This window comes from Neltuma alba, unplaced genomic scaffold, assembly GCF_004799145.2.
Source record: "Neltuma alba isolate B1F8T4 unplaced genomic scaffold, ASM479914v2 tig00002907_pilon, whole genome shotgun sequence".
Taxonomy (NCBI): domain Eukaryota; kingdom Viridiplantae; phylum Streptophyta; class Magnoliopsida; order Fabales; family Fabaceae; genus Neltuma; species Neltuma alba.
The window spans coordinates 485,073-504,139 of NW_021633066.1; the positions used below are offsets into that span (position 1 = coordinate 485,073).

At 31.2% G+C, this 19,067-nt stretch overlaps 3 protein-coding genes across 3 annotated transcripts in view; all 3 read left to right on the forward strand.

Annotated features, from left to right (window-relative positions):
- LOC114739775 (germin-like protein subfamily 1 member 13) overlaps positions 1-19,067 on the forward strand; it is an 83,773-nt gene that overhangs the window by 24,517 nt on the left and 40,189 nt on the right. The gene's annotated exons all lie outside the window — the stretch shown is intronic.
- Positions 11,957-12,724, forward strand: LOC114739783 (germin-like protein subfamily 1 member 13). The gene is made up of 2 exons (XM_028927860.1): positions 11,957-12,090; positions 12,177-12,724. The coding sequence occupies exons 1-2, from the start codon at positions 11,967-11,969 to the stop codon at positions 12,722-12,724; spliced, it is 672 nt and encodes a 223-aa protein (XP_028783693.1). The 5' UTR covers positions 11,957-11,966.
- On the forward strand, positions 16,439-17,221 carry LOC114739779 (germin-like protein subfamily 1 member 13). The gene is made up of 2 exons (XM_028927856.1): positions 16,439-16,585; positions 16,674-17,221. Exons 1-2 carry the CDS (start codon positions 16,462-16,464, stop codon positions 17,219-17,221), a joined length of 672 nt encoding a protein of 223 aa, XP_028783689.1. The 5' UTR covers positions 16,439-16,461.

Below are 19,067 nucleotides of genomic sequence, written 5' to 3' on the forward strand. Positions count from 1 at the left end.
AAAAATAATATTGTTTCCGCTGAGACTCTTGTTTCTAAGACCCGAATATAAAAAATATTATAAATCAAATCTTACATTTTGGACTAGAAGTAGTATTTCTGTGAGATTTCTGTGAGATCATATCACAGTTAAATAATTGTCAAATAAAATATATACCAACATATAACCATCAAATTAAAGTTTTTTTTTTTTTTAGTTGTGTTTCCTTGCTCTTTATTCTAAGTCCTATCTTACTACATTTTACCTTTGTCTTCAAAGTTCGCCTTAACAAGGTAGACTTGTCGGAAATAATTATGATAATGTCATATTATATGAGAATAAGAAGGATAAAATCCTTAAACATATATGATGATAATGTTATATTATAGGAGAATCAAAGCGATAAAATCCTTAAACATACAGCTTATTGCTTGAGTGAAGATATTTTCATGATATTTCATAAATTACCAAATAAAACATTGTAATAAAGCCCATGACATGTAATTGCCATGTCTCAAATAGTTCACGCAAATGCCCTTCAGTAAATCTTGATCTTTTGATATTTTTATCACCGACACATTTTTATAAGGAAAAATTGCAAAAAAAGACCTTGGAATTACAAAAACGCAGATAGGGACCTTGACAACTTCACTTTGGGTTTTGATAATAATAATATGTCATAAAGTTGTCAAAACCCAAAATCAAGTCGTCAAGGGTCTCCTATCTACGTTTTTGCAATTCTAAAGTCTTTTTTTGCAATTTTTCCTTTTTATAACAACTCAAAGTAACGACAATTAGAAAATATTGATGGATATGAGCTTTCGATTAGGTCAATAATGTAAGATATTTTAATTATATATTTTATATTATATTATATAATATTATTTTTTGTTTTCATTAAAATATTGAGTCTGGTCTGTTAATCAATTAGGCTCAGTTAGGATTTTTTAGACTCGGTCCTTTTTAGTTATTTATTGATCTTGATGGTAAGTTAAGTTTTTGATGGCTGACTGAGTAAGTGAAGAGAGAGAAAACCTAATTTACTACTTTTGAGGGTTCCCTAACTAGTGGCGACTCTTATTAGTTTCATCATCATGCCCACCTTCCAGTTAGAAGAATTCTAACATTCTTTCTACTAACAGGTTTCTATGTTTTCAGTTGTTCTAATCCAAATTTAAATTATGAGTATTGTTGGTTGCTTCTTTAGATCATCTAGCATGACGAGATGTATTTATATAATTGTAAAATTCCATATGATTACTTGGATAAATATTTTGTTCATATGGTTTGTTCTAACATGTGGCATCAGAGCCTGGTGTCAGATCTCCCTCTGTTTGCTATTTTTATATATGAGATCTATCTATTTTATTATTTAATAATATTTTGAGAAGACGCTACAGTAACATTATGTCTATGTTCTTCGTTTGTTTCAATCGTAATATATACACATAAGTTTTCGGATTTTGGAAAGTTTTATGTTGTCTGTGATGTTGTCGAGCCTGTGACAAGGAGAAGAATGTTTTATACTACCTCTAGTTCTTAATATTAGACCTTATTTCATTTTTATTTTGGTCCTAAATATAAAACCCCAATCTATTTTACCCCTCATATTTAATCATTTTTCCTTAAGATAGACTTTCCAATAATAGTTTTTTTAGCCAATAAACTTGATTAGTAAAGATATTTTAGAAAAGACAATATCTATTTATTACAAATAACTAACTTAACTTATTTTTTTAATCTGCTCAAATTACTCAATTGGCCTTTTTACTTAAAAGACTGGAGGTAGTATCATTCTCTAATAATTGCCGACGTCTTTGCTGTCAAATTCCATGGCCGACGAACGGAGATTATCCTCAAAGTCGATATCTGTTTTGTTTTGTTTATTTATTTATTTTTTTAAAGCTCTTTTCCATGCTTTGATGGCTTAAAGACTTCTTGACTTCTTGTTATTCTTGTTCTTGATTTCACGCACACTGAAGAACGGTACCTGAAACGCCGCACGAATTTGCTGGCTGCGGCGGCTTTGCAATTTGGTTTCTTCGCTGGTCAGGAGTCGGGTAGGTTAACCCGACTCCATCGAGCAGCAGATGACCCAAAATGCAACAACGCGTTGCTGTTTTGCTCAGAATGAAACACACCGTTTCATTAGTTCCTGGAGCTGGGCGAAAGCATATTGGAGTCTCATTTCGGCTTGCTACAATAATTTTATTCTGTTGATTGCATCGTTATGGGCCTAAGGTTTTGGGTTCTGCATTTGTGTTATTTCATTTGCCTTTATTTTTTATTTCCAAATTGGGCCCTAAGATTTGGGCTTCTGCAAAATATTTTCTCTTACGTTGTGTGTTGTTTTCAGCAAGTTGGGCTCTCTGTTTTGGGTTTCCAGTTTGGGCATTTTAACTGGGCTGTGCAGAAGAGTGTTTGTTTTCTGGTTTTATTTTAATTTTCCAGATTGGGCTTTCATTAAGTCTGGGGCATTTTTGGTTTACTTTTAGAAAATGTTTTGGGCCATAGAAATTATTTCAATTTCTTTTTTTGCTAAAACATAAGTATCTTCCTATTAGAAGCAATCCTATTTGAGGTATTATCGGACATTAAATGTGGACAACTCTCTCAGTGGGGATTTGAATCTTGGTTCGCCATATTGTGAGGGCTAGTCCTTTACGCTAGACCCAATCTCCGTTGGTAATTATTTCAATTTCTGAAAATCGGAACCTGGGCTTTTGGTTCTCTGGGCTTTTCACTTTTTCTTAGAATGGCCCCTTCAGTTTTTGGACTTTTTGTAAAAAAATTATTTCCAGCACAGTCAGATTGTGATTTGCGCCTTCAATTTGATGTTTTCAATTCATAAATCCCTTTTGTCACCATTTTGGGTCTCTGTTTCTCTTGACTTTAGGAAAACTCTAATGCTTGATTATTGGAGAAATGGTGGCTTACTGGGGCTCATTTTGGTCTTAAAAAACATTGTTCATTTCTGGAATTTGGGTTTTAGGCTCCATTTGTCGGTTTGCCCTATGGGCCAATTTTTTTTATTGTCCATTTTAATTGTTTAAATAGAGGGGAAATCAATTTTCAGCTATTTTGACATTTTGAAAAATTTACAAAATTTAATTTTAGGTGGGTCATTTAATTGTCTAAATATTTGGAAAATTGGTTTTAGTCAATTATATCCTCGTTTGATTTTTGCAAAAAAAAAAAATTGTATTTGAGCTGAAACATGCTGAGTTTGTTTATTAAACAATTTTTTGTGCATAAAATAGTAGAAGAATTTAATTTTAGTTATTAAGTCACTTATGTTGATTAAATTAATTGAATGAATTCTCCATTATGTTGTGCATATATGAAATTTAAATGTACATAGTTGAATCCACCTACGAGGAAGAGTATGAAACTATGAATAGAATAGTCAGGGGGCAAAAAAAGAAAAAAAAAAGATTGTGAAGTTTGCAGTATAATATATAAGTGATTGATTCCTTGGAGGAAGCAAGTTAATTATGACTTGGTAAAGTCTTCAGATGGTTTAATATGTTCCCATGACCCCTTTCGTTCTACTATTCTATACGTACTAGTTTTAAATATTTGATTATTTTAACCTTTCATCTTTCGTTGATGTTCTTTATTTTACAAAATAATGATACTATTAATAACGTTGCTACGTTCTTGCTACTTGTATTCGCAGTTTTTTTTATTCTTTCTGTCATTTCTTGTCTTCTTTTAAAATTTAAATTTACAATCGTAATGCCACCAATATTAATTTTAAATCACAATTGAACGTAATTCTATGTCAACTTTTCTTGTCTTAAATTTTCATTTTGCGCACACGTATGTGCATACACACATATAAAGTCATTACAAACTTTATTTGCATACACTTGAGAAGGTTTAATATGTAGATATATATAACAATTTTCACAAAAGAAAAGGAAAAAAAAAGTTGATAAAGGAATGGATTATGTTTCGATACAATATTATCATTGACCTAATTAGAAGTTCATATCCATCATTATTTCCGAAAACCAGTAGTCTACCTTGATAAGGCAATCTTTGAAGACGAAGATAAGTAAGGTAAGACTTAGAATAAAGAGCAAACACTGCTGCTAAAATGCTAAAATTGGACAATTATTTTATTTTGTATAAATTTATTGGAACATAATATTTTATTTGATGGTTATTTAGTTGTTGATGTCACATAAATATAACAGCTACATGTGATATGTGCGTATTTTGTAATCAAATATGTTCAGATTTTGGATATATTGAATTGTATATGTTAAAATAAATTTTCAGGATAAAAATTACAAAATCTACTTTTGTACCTTTTGTTTTGTAGAAAAAATAAAATAAATTGAAAATTGGAAGAAAGCTTGGACCCACATGAGATTTGGAAAGAATGAGGTCATTAATTGTAATTTTTTCTGATAAAAAAAATTAATTTGCCAATCTTTATAATTTCATAAAATTTTGAATCAGGTCCTATGGTATTTTAGGGCTGTTGAAAGGAAATGATAAATCTAAAACATAGCATGAAGCTTAAGCAAGAAACAAAATAAAGATGATGATAGACTTAGAACTAGAAAAACGGGCAGACCCATTTAAGCTTGTTTAAGTTCAGAGCCAGACTTGTAATTTAGAGTTGCTAAAGGTTAGTTGGACTTAAAAGGACTAGTCCTGTAAAGCTAAAAATTAAATGGGCCGCCCATTCAAGTCCACCGATTTTTTTAAAAGTTAATTAATAATTAATATGTAAGTATTTTAATTTTTTTTTCCCAGGAGGCAAAGTAGAAAATCCTAGCTCTATGCTCTCAATCTCTCTCACTCTCACTTTGCTCAAAGTCAAGTCTTAGTCACTCACGCAGCGCCTTCCCTTTCCTTGAGTTTCTTCAATCATTCTATTAATGCAACGATTTTCCTGTTGTTGTGCTTAGCGAATTATGGTTTTAATTCATTAAATCACAAATAAAAGAACCTCTTGAGAAAATTTTGACGAGATGAATGATTTTAGAAAGAAAATGCTTCTGGAGAATTCTTTTTGAGTATTTCATATTTGATCAATTTTATGCGAAAAAATTAAATGTCATTATTTGGTTATTGAAATGAAATATTTTCATGAAATAATTGTGACCAGGAATCTTGTAATATTCACCTGTGCCAACCTCTATATCCACTCTATATATCACAAACAAATGAGAATGGCTTGTTTCTTTCAAAGGAGACTCATATGAGATAAATTAATTTGTTGAAGTCAAACTTTTCATACTTTGTTTTTCAGTAATTTAAACTTAAAATTTTTATTTTTGAAGAGAATTTATTTTTGTACACATTAGGAGGACTTGAACTTAGTAGCATCATATCTTTCCCACAATAAGAACAAGGAAAAACTTAAGAGAATGATGAATTAGTAGTTCTATTTATGCATTTAATGAGTTTTTTTTTTTTGCTTTGTTTTCACTTTTACAAAAATATATGAAAAATAAATAACTTTGCTAAACGGGCCTGAAGCCCATGGGCTAGTCCTGAGACCGCGAGCTCAAAGTCTGGACTCAACAAAACACTTCATTTCTGAATAGCAGGTTTAAACGGTTCCAGTACTTTCAAGATTGAAACTTGAACCAATAAGTGTTGATGCAAGTAGAAGGGACTTGGACACCTTAAAGATCATGTTATGAGTTCATCTTTGGGATGGTATGCATAAAAAAAATACTGTTGAGAGGGGTCTCCGCTACAGTGCCTAACAGTACCCTGAAAGATTAGTCTCTTACCTTTCGGATAGAAGAATATCCTAGCCAACCGGGAAAAAAAAAAAGATTGAAACTTATATAAAATGACAACCTTTCAAAGAATCGCAGGACGCGCTCCGCTAAGAGATAAAGAGCTATAAGTTGAGTGATTGAAATTGTCAAATTGGTTTTAGTCATTTGAGGATTAATTCAACCAAATTTGTTCCCCTGACTTATTTCGAATAAAAAAGTAAATTGTTGTTTGAACCTGTCCATTACTTTTATCCAGTCTATATTTTGCACTGAATATTAGGCTTGTAATTTCATATGGAAATTATTTTAAGGAGACAAATTTCCATAATTCATCAGAAAGAATTGGTAAATTAGAGTAAGAGTCCGTATCTTCTTTTTGAGTCGGTCATTTTGGAAATCAATAAAAAAATTTTTTAAGGGAAATATACGTAATTAAGTAAAAGACTTATTAAGGTCAAACACCTTAATACTCAAATGACATATTATCTCTCATCCTTAATATAAGTGTTAGTTTACTTTTAATTTGATTCTAAATATAAGATCTCAATTCATTTTGTCTTTCATATTTATCTTTTTTTCAACGTAGTCCTTATAGTAGTTGCATATGTTAAATGTTCTATCAAATAATAATTTTAGCTAATACACATGATTAATAAATATAGTCTAGGAAAGATAACGTTTATTTATTACAAGTAATTAACTTAACTAATTTTTTTAATCTCTCCAAATTAATCAACTAGATCTTATATTAAGTATCAAAGATAGTATTAATTAAAGCAGGACGTAAGCAAAATAAACACTTAAATTATCCGTGTAATTTAAGTAAAGTTCTCGATTCAAACTTGCTTTATGACTTGTTTGTTATTATAGAAGAGTTTTTGATGGAAGTATAATTAAAAAATAAAAGTTGGTAGAATAGGAAACAGAGGTAGAACTAAAGGGGGTTTTAAAAATATATTTATTATAAACTTATAACTACCTAAACCTAATATAATTTGATATTTTTATGGATGAAAAATATATAATTTTGGTATATAACGGAAGGTATTCACAATGAAAAATTGAAATATTGCTATATAATTTTAAAAATATACTACCTCAAATCCTTAATATAAAAATTAGTTTGGGGATTGGATTTGATCCTAAATATAAGATCTTAATCTATTTTTTTGTTTCCCAAATTTATAACTTTTTTCTTAAATTATCCCTACTAATTGTAAGGGTGATTCTTAACAAAGAGTAGCTTTTAAGCACAAATAAAAAGAATATGTTAAAAAAAACTGACATACATTTATTATAAATAACTAACTTAGTTAATTTATTTAATATTTTAAAATTAATTATATATCTCTTATATTAAGAAGTGGAGGTAGTACCAAATATATGATATGTTAGTGTAACGAAGAGGGTGCATGACATTTTTAATGAAACAAAGTAGGATGTTATTATAATTTTTTAACGAATGATTAGGAAAGGCCTGAATATTATTATAATTCACAATCTCTCTCAAACTACTCTTGGCACCCGAAAGCATGTTAAGATCTTATACTAAAGATCGCTAAAAGAACAGTCAACCAAATATTATTTAGCTATAAAGAGAAGTGTTCGGCATCTGCAAACCATGTATTTGCGTGCATAAGAAAGAATTATTTCTAAATCATAATAATTAAGTCCAATTAAACAAAAATTAACTCAAAATTTTCCTTTACTTTCCTCATTAGTCACCAATTAGTTACTGCTTTTGGCTGATTATCTCTATATAAGTTCTCCTTACTTTACGAGATAAAATACACTACCATCGATTTTTAATATAAGAGCTTGATAACTAATTTATGGGTATTAAAACTCAAGTTAGTTGTTTGTAACAAATGTGTGTTAGTTTTTCAAAATACATCTTCTAATCATGTGCATTATGATCAGTTCTTGATGGAAACTTCCTTAATATGTACAATAAATAGTGATATGTTTGAAAAAAAATTATAAATTTAAGAGACAAAATTAATTAGAATCTTATATTTAGAATCAAAATCAACCCCTTGATAGCTCCTATATTTAAGACAGGAGGTAATATTATATTATATAACATACAAAAGGTGCTTTTAAAAGGACAAAAAAATATAAATTCTATAAACAAATAAAACAGAGCAAGTGGATGAAGTTTGGTTTAAAAAAACAATGAGAGGTGGGGTTAATTAATTAAGGGCCTTGGTATATCTTGTTAATTAAGGGCTCACTCATTAACTACAAAAATTTAATTAGGTCAATTAATAATTGGGAGAATTACAACAAAATTCCAAATAAGGAAAACAATTGAAAAATAAGTTCAAGAGGTTGTCATTCTCACTGTAAGACTTGTCATTATAGGCTAGGCTGTTGAGGTTGTTATTGTGACCTTTTAGTAATTATTTTTTATTTGTGGGACTTGATTGTAATTCTGCCTTAATAATTGATACCGTGAGATGAATGTGTTTTGATTAAGACATCCACCTAAAACCTGGGCCAATCGGAAAACAAGGAATCAAGTGCTGAAGAAGCTGTTAAAAAACAGGAAGATAAAAACGTGCAATTGTACGAAAGATCCGACGAGACACCTTGACCAAAAGCCCACCAATCGTTGTATTCTACTCCTTCCCTGTATCCTTACAAGAAACAACTACTAAAATCACAATCATATGATTCAAATTGTTGATTAAATTTAGTTAAAAGCAATAAATATGTAAGATATATCTATATATTTTTAATCATATCCTTATTTGTAAAGAAAATATGTGAGAGATCATGATTGAAAATTTATTGCGAAGAGATAATAAACAATGTACATTTAACGAGGTAGAAGCGGAAAGACTATTTTAAAATTTTAGATAAAGAGAATTTTTTTTTTGCCTTATATTTAGAGACACCACCATAAAAAAGATTGTTTTTTTATAAAAGGGAACAGAGGAAATGTTGCTTAATATTCGCTCAAATCTTTATAAAGACCAATATATTTTTCAAATATGTTTTATTTAAAGTATTGGTTTTGTCCATCTGGCAATCTTAATCAATTATAGAACTTTCTAGCTAATTAATTAAACACCTCTAACTAATGACTTTCATTGAGATTCGAGAGTAATTTTGATATTTTATAAGAAATGATTAATTTTAAATAACTTCATTAATTTATGGAAAGTTTTTAATAGGTGCTTACAATAACGACTGGAGGGAATATGAACTATGCAAACGTCTATCCATATTTTTCAAATGGTGTTGCTTTTTCTTGTTGCTTGATCACCAACTCGAACATCAGTTTACTCAATAACTGGCTCAAGTAACAATTGATAATGACTTTTCATTTCCTCATTTCTTCTAATGCTTTTACTTAATAACATGTTTGAGTAGCATGTTGCTCGAGAGCTTAATCGATCAATGTAGAACTTCTGGTCTTTGCCTCACTAAATTCGAATTCTGATTCAAGCAAAATGAACTATGCAAACGTCTATCCATATTTTTCAAATGGTGTTGCTTATTCGTTTTCTTGTTTGACGCTTACTTGGCTATGCTTAAATATGATTTTTCCCAGATTTGGATGGTTAGCTAATAATATTGATTAACATCTGAGTGCAACGTTTGTTTCTCATTTAATTTAGCAAGTCGTTCGTTTGTTAGTGAGTCTTGACTATGAAGGAGCTAGCCGCAGGTTTTATAAAACTTGGAATCTTGTAATTTTGTTTTCATACAATTTTACTTTTTCATTCACATTTATTTATATACTAATTACAGTCTTTAATATAAAAGCTAATTATAGATTCAATTAGATTTTAAATATAAGATCTCAATCCACAAGAAAATTATGATAGTAAAAAAATTTGAGAAATTCAATTTTCATCTCAGTCCTTTCAACTCTATTGTTGAAAAGCAATCCTTACAGTAAGTACACATGTTAAAGTGTACTATCTCTATCAATAGGTAGTTTCAAAACGCATCAATAGGAGTATTTTAGGAGAGACAACATCTATTTAGTACACATACCTAATTTAACCAACTTCTTTAATATTCATAAATTAATTATCTAATTCTTATATTAAGAGCCGAATGTAATACATTGATTTCTGTCTCATTTCAATGATAGGCTTACTAGTACAAAAACTATTTGTTAACACAGGTTAGTAAAGCAAGACTTGTTCTACAAATTGAAGTAATCTTGGAATCCTGTAACTTCGTTTTCATACAATTTTACTTTTTCATTCATATTTATTTATATACTAACTACAATCTTTAATATAAGAACTAATCAGAGATTTAATTGGATCATAAATATAAGATCTCAATCTATTTTGTTTTCAATATTTATCCATTTTGCCCTCAAACAATCTTTACAGCAATTGCACATGTTAATGTGTCTCCATCAATGGGTATTTTTAATGCACATCAATTGAGGTATTTTAGGAGAGACAATATCCATTTATTATTAATACCTAATTTAACTTCTTTAATATTCGTAAATTAGTTATTTAGTTCTTATATTAACAACTAAAAGTAGTACATTGATTTTTTATTTCATTTCAATGATAGGCTCACTAGTAAAAAAACTGTTGTTAATACAGGTTAGTAAACTAAGACTTGTTCTACAAACTCAAGTTATCTAACAATCCAATCGCAGATATACAAAGTAAAAATTAAATCAATCATGCTTACCTCACTTCTTAGCTTAGCTTAGCAAGCTTGAGAGGAAATGATGCCAAACCCCAAATTCAGATGCAATATAAATTATTGGAATAATTACTTATCGATACAGAGGATGATCAAGTAATAAACACTAACTATATATCTCACTTAAAATGCTCAATTCTCTCACCTATAGCTCCCAATTTCACATTTCCCAATCTCAATTCAATCGTTTCTTAATCCAATAACTCATTAGAAAGCTCAGTTCACCATCTAATCCTCCAATTGCGCAATATCCCCTAGTTGCATAACTTTTTAGGGTAATTGCATTTCCATTTATAGTAATCATCATTACCCAACTTAAACTCCAATTTGTTATTAAACCCTAACTCCAAATCACGTAAATCATAAAATAGAGTGTATGTGGACTACCTCCATCAATGAAAGTAATTAGTCAGAGAAGTTTAGTTAAGTAGTTTGGAAGTTTTATAATTTAGTGTGGTATAATTTGGATAAAATGTATTATATTTCAAAACATGTGGGAGATGCTTGGATCAAAAGGATTCTAAACTATATATACAAATAAGCGAAAGAGCAAGGGGATGACGTTTGGTATATGTGATTTAGTGTCGGTGGAACATATAAATATGCTGTGGGATTAATACCTTATCAATTGATAAAAAGAATGAGAGCTTTGGGATATTAAGGGCTCAATCATCCACCATAAAAAACATTAATTAATTCAATTGATAATTGTTATTGTAATATGGATATAAATGGTTTGCTTAAAAAAAAACAACTCCTTTGATCCTATTTATAGGATACTTCCAATATACTTCACGTAGATCAATTAACATATACATTCTTAAAAAAATAACTATTTACACTATAATAAATAAATAACAAGATAGTATATTCATACTAACAATTTAATGATGTGACTTATAAATAGGATGGAAAAAAAATCTTCTCACTCTGCCTTTATAGGACCAGAGGAGTAGCAAATTAACAATAGATTTTAACAATAGAATTTACAAACTGTCCAAAAAAAAGTCGATAATTTATTAACCACGGAATTTTGTTGCCAAATTGATCGAGGAAAAAACTTCGATCGTTAATGTGCGGTTTCTTAATAGTTGATTAAGACTATCCACCTAAACCCTGGGGTAATGATAAAAATCAAGGGATTAATTACTGGAGTAGTTATTGAAAGGCTGAAGTGAACCAACATAAGCTGCCACGTTACGTTACATATGCCCCGCATTTCTTTCCTTCTTTCTTTATTTTATTATTTCTTTATCTCTCGTTCTAGGAATCAATCACTGACACGTTAATATGCTTGTAACTTTAAGTGGCTTGGATTAGTGAAGAAGAAGACTGACGAATAGTCCAAGTCAAATTTTACTTACATTGTTAATATTTGATTGGCTAACGTTGATATGTTTCTTTTTGATTAAATCGGAAAACCAAAAATTATATGAATACTAACTCAAAAGGACGGCTGCTACCCTGAGCTATAAATAGATGGCAACCACAAATGCATTTGGTCACAACAAACACACAACTAGAAGTTAAAGAAAGGATCTGAGAAAGATGAAAGGTTCAGTATTTATCTCACTTGTTGCCCTCTTGGCCCTGGCTTCCTCCCTTGCTTCTGCCTATGACCCTAGCCCTCTGCAAGATTTCTGCGTGGGTGTCAATGATACCAAACTTGGAGGTAAGTATACACACAACATCATATATATTGTATCTTTCCCTATATTTCTGGTCATTGATTAGTAATATTGAATTGGTTTTGTGCAGTATTTGTAAATGGGAAATTCTGCAAAGATCCCAACCTTGTGGAAGCAGAAGACTTTTTCTTCCACATAATGGAAGGCAACACATCAAATCCACTGGGCTCTAAAGTGACTCAAGTATCTGTAAATGAATTCCCAGGACTCAACACTCTCGGTATCTCCCTTGCTCGTGTCGATTATGCGCCCTATGGCTTGAATCCTCCCCACACTCACCCTCGTGCCACTGAGGTGTTGACTGTCCTCGACGGGACTCTCATGGTGGGATTTGTGGCCTCCGATCAAAATGATAACCGTTTCTTTACCAAAGTACTCAACAAAGGAGATGTGTTTATATTTCCCTTTTCTATGATTCACTTTCAACTCAACGTCGGCCCTGAAAATGCCGTTGCCCTTGCTAGTTTCAGTAGCCAAAATCCAGGAGTCATTACTATTGCAAATGCTGTGTTTGGATCCAAACCTCCCATCCCTAGTGATGTTCTTTCTAAGGCCTTCCAAGTTGGCAAGGACATAATTGCCTATCTTCAAAAGCAACAATGGTACGACAACAACTAAATAATCTATTTTGTAATAAAATAATAAATAAATAAATATGCATGCAGCTTTATGTTGTAACCTTAATTATATGATGTGCGTGCGTGCATGCATGCATGACCAAGTCTCTTTCCTCATGTTGTAACCTCGATCATATATTTATGCATAATTAAATATGGTGTGTTCTCTTTTATCTCGTACGTTGTTCCCTCTTCCGATTTTATTTGGCTTCCTCCTTAAGTGATGTTCACCTCAATAATACTACTTTACAGCTCTGAAAAGCGAAACGTCTTATATCTTATGTACTTCTGGGACAGAGTGAGAGAGAGAATGAGTGAGAAAAGATGAGAGACAATGAACAAGGAAAAAAGAGAGAGAGAAATAAAAGGGAAAAATAAATTAACTTTTTAAATAAGTACAAAAAATAACTTATAAAAAACACATCCTCTATCCAAAAAATTATAACTTTTGGAATAATAATAACTGAACTCGTGTTTTATTATTTTCTTCTTTCACAACTGCAGAATTTGGATTATGCTTTGAAATTTGACAGTCACGTTACTGTGTTGACTTGGCTAGATTGGACAGTGCTTTAATTTCCATTCGATTTTTTCATTAACTCGTTGGTGACTTGAACTTAACGTGTGATTAAAATAGTACAAAAATATAAAACGAATTTATCAAATCGACATCAACAGTATAGAATATATGAAGAATCATAAAAATCACTTCATAGTCACGTAGTGTTTTCAGCAGGAGGCGACCTCTTCTCCTCTCTTCTTCCCATCATTTTCCATCTTCTTCCTTTTCTAACTGTTAGATCAACATTTTAATGGTTCAGATTTTAATTTTTTTACATTATTATTAAAATATTAAGTTATAAAAATAAATAAATAATAAAATAGTAAACTGAAAGTTAAATTTGACAGTTTACAAATGCACTAAATGTTTTTAAAAATATTTTATAAGAAGTTTTTAAAGATATTAAAATCTGAGCCGTTGAAAAGTATTAATCTAACAGTTAAAAAAAGAAGAGGATGTGAAGGGAAGAGAAGAGGTTCTCCTCCCGTTTTCAGCTGACAGGATCGGATTTGAAATATTTCAAGTAAACACAAGTGATTATTTTCAAAATTCTGAAATCTCATAACGACTTATTCTTAAAAACATATGAATAAATTAATAATTGACACCGTTCTAAAATTCTGAATCATAATAAAGAACCACAATAAATTAAAGAATAAAGAAAAGATAAAGGAAATCAATTTCAAAATTGGCTAATAAGCTTGCTTTTTGCCTTTAAAAAGCTTAAACAAGGCTCCAAATATCTCACGGAGAATTCTTAAATACTCATGATAGTATGATTGGAAGCCTATTGAGTGACGCTTATAATCATATAAATATGTAGGATTCGCTTTGTGAAAGGTGCTTCACGTCTTCAAGTCTTTCCTTTTTCGTCTTCGGCAAAAACTACAACTAAATATCCCATTCTATTATTGTCTCATCAGCTCCTCTCTCTTACCCAGCCTAATGTTTGGTACGAGAGAACTGGGGGGAAAAAGGATTAAAAATTTTGAGAAGCAGTGTTATAGAAGTTTAGTAAGGAAAAGATATAAGATAAAAGAATAAGAAAAATCAGTTAAAAGGTTTTAATCTCACTTTTTAACTTCTTTTTTAAAAATCGAGCTCATTAAAATTTTTGCAGACCCTTCGTTTTTGGATAAAATTATGATCAAGGCCTCATCATGCTATTGATCCCTGCTCTGCTCATCTGCCGTTTCTTTCCGGCCTTGGACTTCTGTGAGAAATGAGAATTAATTTGTCTCTCTTTATTTTTTCATCAAGTTTTGAATGAGGGTTAAAAAAAAAAATCAAGTTTAATGCAATTGTCATTATTTACTCAATTTTGGTGTTAGTCCGCTATTACTTTTGGATGATGTGAGCGTGACCATCTCCTCTCTCAGCTTCTCTCTTCCCCTCCTTTGCAGCTTTGCCCACCATCATCATCATCTTTATCTCCTTTCTTGCTCAAGCTTTACACTAACTTTTAGATTTATCATTTTCTTTTGACAGTCCTAAAATAGTATAGGGACCTGATTAAAATTTATAAAATTATAAAGATTGGTATGTTAGTTCTTTGTCAGAGAAAAATACAATTAAGATCCTATTCTTTCCAAATCTCATGTGGGTCCGGTCCAAGTCTTCTTCCACTTTTCCATTTATTTTATTTTTCCTGCAAAAGTAGATTTTGTACTTTTTACCCTGAAAATTTGGTTTAATATATGTATAGTGAATTAAATGGTTATAAAATATTTATAAATTTAATTCAATATATCCAAAATCTGAACATAATTAATTACAAGATATGGCACTTATCACACGGGCGTAGCTGTCATATTTATGTGAGATCATACGAAAACTAAATAAACATCATATAGAATATGTTAAAAATACATTTGTATAAAATGAAATAATCGTCAAATTTTAGCATATTAACAGCAGCGTTTGCTCTTTATGTGAGATCAGATGAAAACTAAATAACCATCAAATAATGATGAGAAAGTTAAACCCTAATTAACCACAAAATCTAATTTATAGTATGTAGGAGCAAAAACGTTGAAATCATTAAGCATACAGCTTAATACTTTAATGAATGATGTGAAAAATTACAAAACAAAGCATTTTAATGGCCATGTTTCAAATAATTCACGTATCGATCTTTTTATGTTCTTTATCACCCAAACATTTTTACATTGAGAAAATATCGATGGCTATGAACTTCTGATTAGATCAGTGATAATACTGTATCGAAACTTAATCCAACCCTTTATCCACTATTTTTTCCTTTTTCTTTTGTAAAAATTGTAATATATATTTATATTAAACCTTCTCAAGTGTATGCAAATAAAGTTTGTAATGACTTTATGTGTGTGTATGCACATACATGTGCAGAAAAATGAAAATTTAAGACATGAAAGGTTGACATGAAATTACGTTCAATTGTGATTTAAATTTAACATTGGTGGCATTACGATTGTAAATTTAAATTTCAGTTGTAGACTTTTCTAAAACAATAAATAACAGAAAGAATAAAAAACTGTGAATATAAGTAAGTAGCAAGAATTTAGCAATATTATTATTAGTATTATTATTTTGTAAAATAAAGAACGTCAACGAAAGATGAAAAGTTAAAATAATCAAATATTTACAACTACGTGGAGAATAGTAGAACGAAAGGGTCATGGGAATAAATTAAACCATCTGAATAGTGAAAACCTTACCAAGTCTTAATTAACTGGCGTCCTCGAAGGGGTCAATCAATTATATATTATTATACAAACTTCACAATCTTTTCTTTTCCTTTTTTCCTTCTTAAGGGAAGGGTGACCAACACAAAATATTTTGATGCATAAAAGTACTTTTTTTCTAAATAAGTTATATTACTGATGAGAAACAGTATTCGCAACGAAGAATTCAAACATTGATATATAATTTTAAAATATAGCAATTATGATATGTTAGGTAAGTAAAATGATACTTCCAATTTGCTAACCGTTGAACGCCTCCAGCCATGGACTAAAGATAATATTAATAATTGATACCTTACAATGTGGATACATTTGTTTTGATTAAGTCGAAACAAAAAATAATACTAATTCAACAATGACGGCTCCTCTCTTGAGCTATAAATAGATTACAGCAACAAAACATTTGGTCACAACAAACACACAATTCGAAGCTAAAGAAAGGATTTGAGAAAGATGAAAGGTTCAGTATTTATCTCCCTTATTGCCCTCTTGGCCTTGGCTTCCTCCTTTGCTTCTGCATACGATCCCAGCCCTCTTCAAGATTTCTGTGTGGGCGTCAATGATACCAAACTTGGAGGTAAGTACACACACATAATACCGTATATATTGCATCTCTCTCCATATTTCTTGTCATTGATTAGCAATATTGAATTGGTTTTGTGCAGTATTTGTAAATGGGAAATTCTGCAAAGATCCCAAGCTTGTGAAAGCAGATGACTTCTTCTTCCACATAATGGAAGGCAACACATCAAACCCCTTGGGCTCCCAAGTAACTCAAGTGTCTGTAAATGAATTCCCAGGACTCAATACTCTTGGTATCTCCCTTGCTCGAATCGATTATGCTCCCTATGGTCTGAATCCTCCCCACATTCACCCTCGTGCCACTGAGGTGCTGACTGTCCTGGAAGGAACTCTCATGGTTGGATTTGTGGCTTCCAATCAAAATGACAATCGTTTATTTACCAAAGTACTCAACAAAGGAGATGTGTTTGTGTTTCCCTTCGGTATGATTCATTTTCAGCTCAATGTCGGCCATGACAATGCTGTGGCACTTTCTAGTCTCAGTAGCCAAAATCCAGGAGTCATTACTATTGCTAAGGCTGTGTTTGGATCCACTCCTCCCATCTCGCGTGACGTTCTCACTAAAGCCTTCCAAGTTGACCAGAACATTATTGCCTATCTTCAAAAGCAGCAATGGTACGATAATAACTAAACACACTAACCGCTGCCCATCCATTATTATTCTGTAATAAATAAATCAGATGCATGCAACGATCTTGTGTTGGAAGATACGCATGCAAAATCAATATTCTTTCCTCATGTAACTTCATTTATATATTTTTGGAATAACGAAAGTAGTATGTTGTGTTCTCTTTTACCTTGCACCTTGTTCTCCCTTCCAGTTTCATTTGGCTTCCTGCCCAAGTCGTACTGCTCACCTCATAATACTACGTACTAATACCTCTGTGAGCCTCATGTTGGACGTCTTATCTGTTATGGACTTAGTTTTACCTAAAACAAAGGAAAAACAAGTCATCTATATTGTTTTCTCTGTTCAAATATAACTCCACGCATTGCCCTGTAACGAGTGTGTCAAGTAATAAAGTACTAAATTGCTTCGCATATTCTGATTATATCGGTTAAATTACGCTCACTGGTTTACTATTTTCTTCTTTCACTTCTACACAAATTGGACTATTTGATGCTGCAAGATTTGACGGTTGTGACTTTGTGATTGTGATTTAGTTAATACGTTAATGACTTGAACTTAGCGTACAGGATTAAAATAGTGCGCAATATATCAAATTTTTATGAAGGATTGAGTACTTGTTTAAGATGAACATATCAATCAGATATTAATAGTATAGAATATATGAGCCATTATAGAAATCACTGTATAGACTAATTAAAGTACGTATTTCCTGCCGAAGAAGTTTGCAATATTTTAACCAAACACAGGAGATTATTTCAAATCATGAAATCCCATAATGATCTAGAAATGATTCGGTATGATCAGATGTTCTGAAATACAATCCATTGATTACATTGATATTTCAAATTATTTACTTTCTTATATATTTACTCAATCTGAGTTAAAATATCATTCCTAAGCTTGATCTATATATCATGACTCAATATTATATTACAGTAAATTGAAATATAAATTTTCTAAATGCTTCAATTTGTAAGCTGAAATCATGATTTAAAACACAATAAGACATAGCTTATTGTTTGAATTACTAAAATAATTTAATGCCATTTTAAAATACGAAAAAGTCAATAACTGTTGATTTACTTGTTATAGATTTGTTCATTTCTCTATGTTCACGCTAAAGTGCATACATGATGATAAGTAATATAGATCAAAAGACATGTGAATAACTTGGGGGAATGGTGTCTCGTTTTTGGAATCACCTGCTGGTTTCTTTGGAATTGGAGAAATCAGGCTCTTTTCTCTGAAGAGTTTGATGATAGGAATATCAGTATTAATACTATACGGAGGTATGTGCAGCAAGTGGAGGATAGTCGCAACGAATTCATGGATGGGAATAGGAAAGTATGGAGAATGTATGGGTGGAAGCCACCCGAAAATGGGTGGGTGAAGCTTAATATAGATGGTGCTGCAAAGGGGCAGACTGGGGGAGCTGGATGCGGTGGACTGATTAGGAATGGGAATGGTGACTGGCTTGGAGGCTTTGTGAATAACATAGGAATCTGTCCTGCGATGAGAGCAGAGTTTTGGGGTGTGTGGTCTGGATTTAAACTACTGAAGGAGAGAGGGTACAGAAGAGTAATTGTTGAATCAGACTCTCGCACTGTAGTCGCAGTACTGAATGAATTTCTTGTACAGAAAAGGACTGATAACAGATTTATGATACAGATTAGTAGGTTGATATCTGATGATTGGGAAGTTAAGGTTGTGCATACGTATAGGGAGGGGAATTTTTGCGCAGATTGGTTAGCCAACTGGAGCCTGTCAAAGAATCCTGGTCTGCAGCTGTTACGTGAGCCACCAACTGGTTTACTTGACTTGCTGTATAGAGATGCTATGGGTGCTT

Coding starts and splice junctions, on each gene's coding strand:
- LOC114739783 (XM_028927860.1), top strand. CDS start 11,967: ATGAAAGGTTCAGTATTTATCTCACTTGTTGCCCTCTTGGCCCTGGCT. Junction 12,091..12,176: donor CAATGATACCAAACTTGGAG/GTAAGTATACAC, acceptor GGTTTTGTGCAG/TATTTGTAAATGGGAAATTC.
- LOC114739779 (XM_028927856.1), top strand. CDS start 16,462: ATGAAAGGTTCAGTATTTATCTCCCTTATTGCCCTCTTGGCCTTGGCT. Junction 16,586..16,673: donor CAATGATACCAAACTTGGAG/GTAAGTACACAC, acceptor GGTTTTGTGCAG/TATTTGTAAATGGGAAATTC.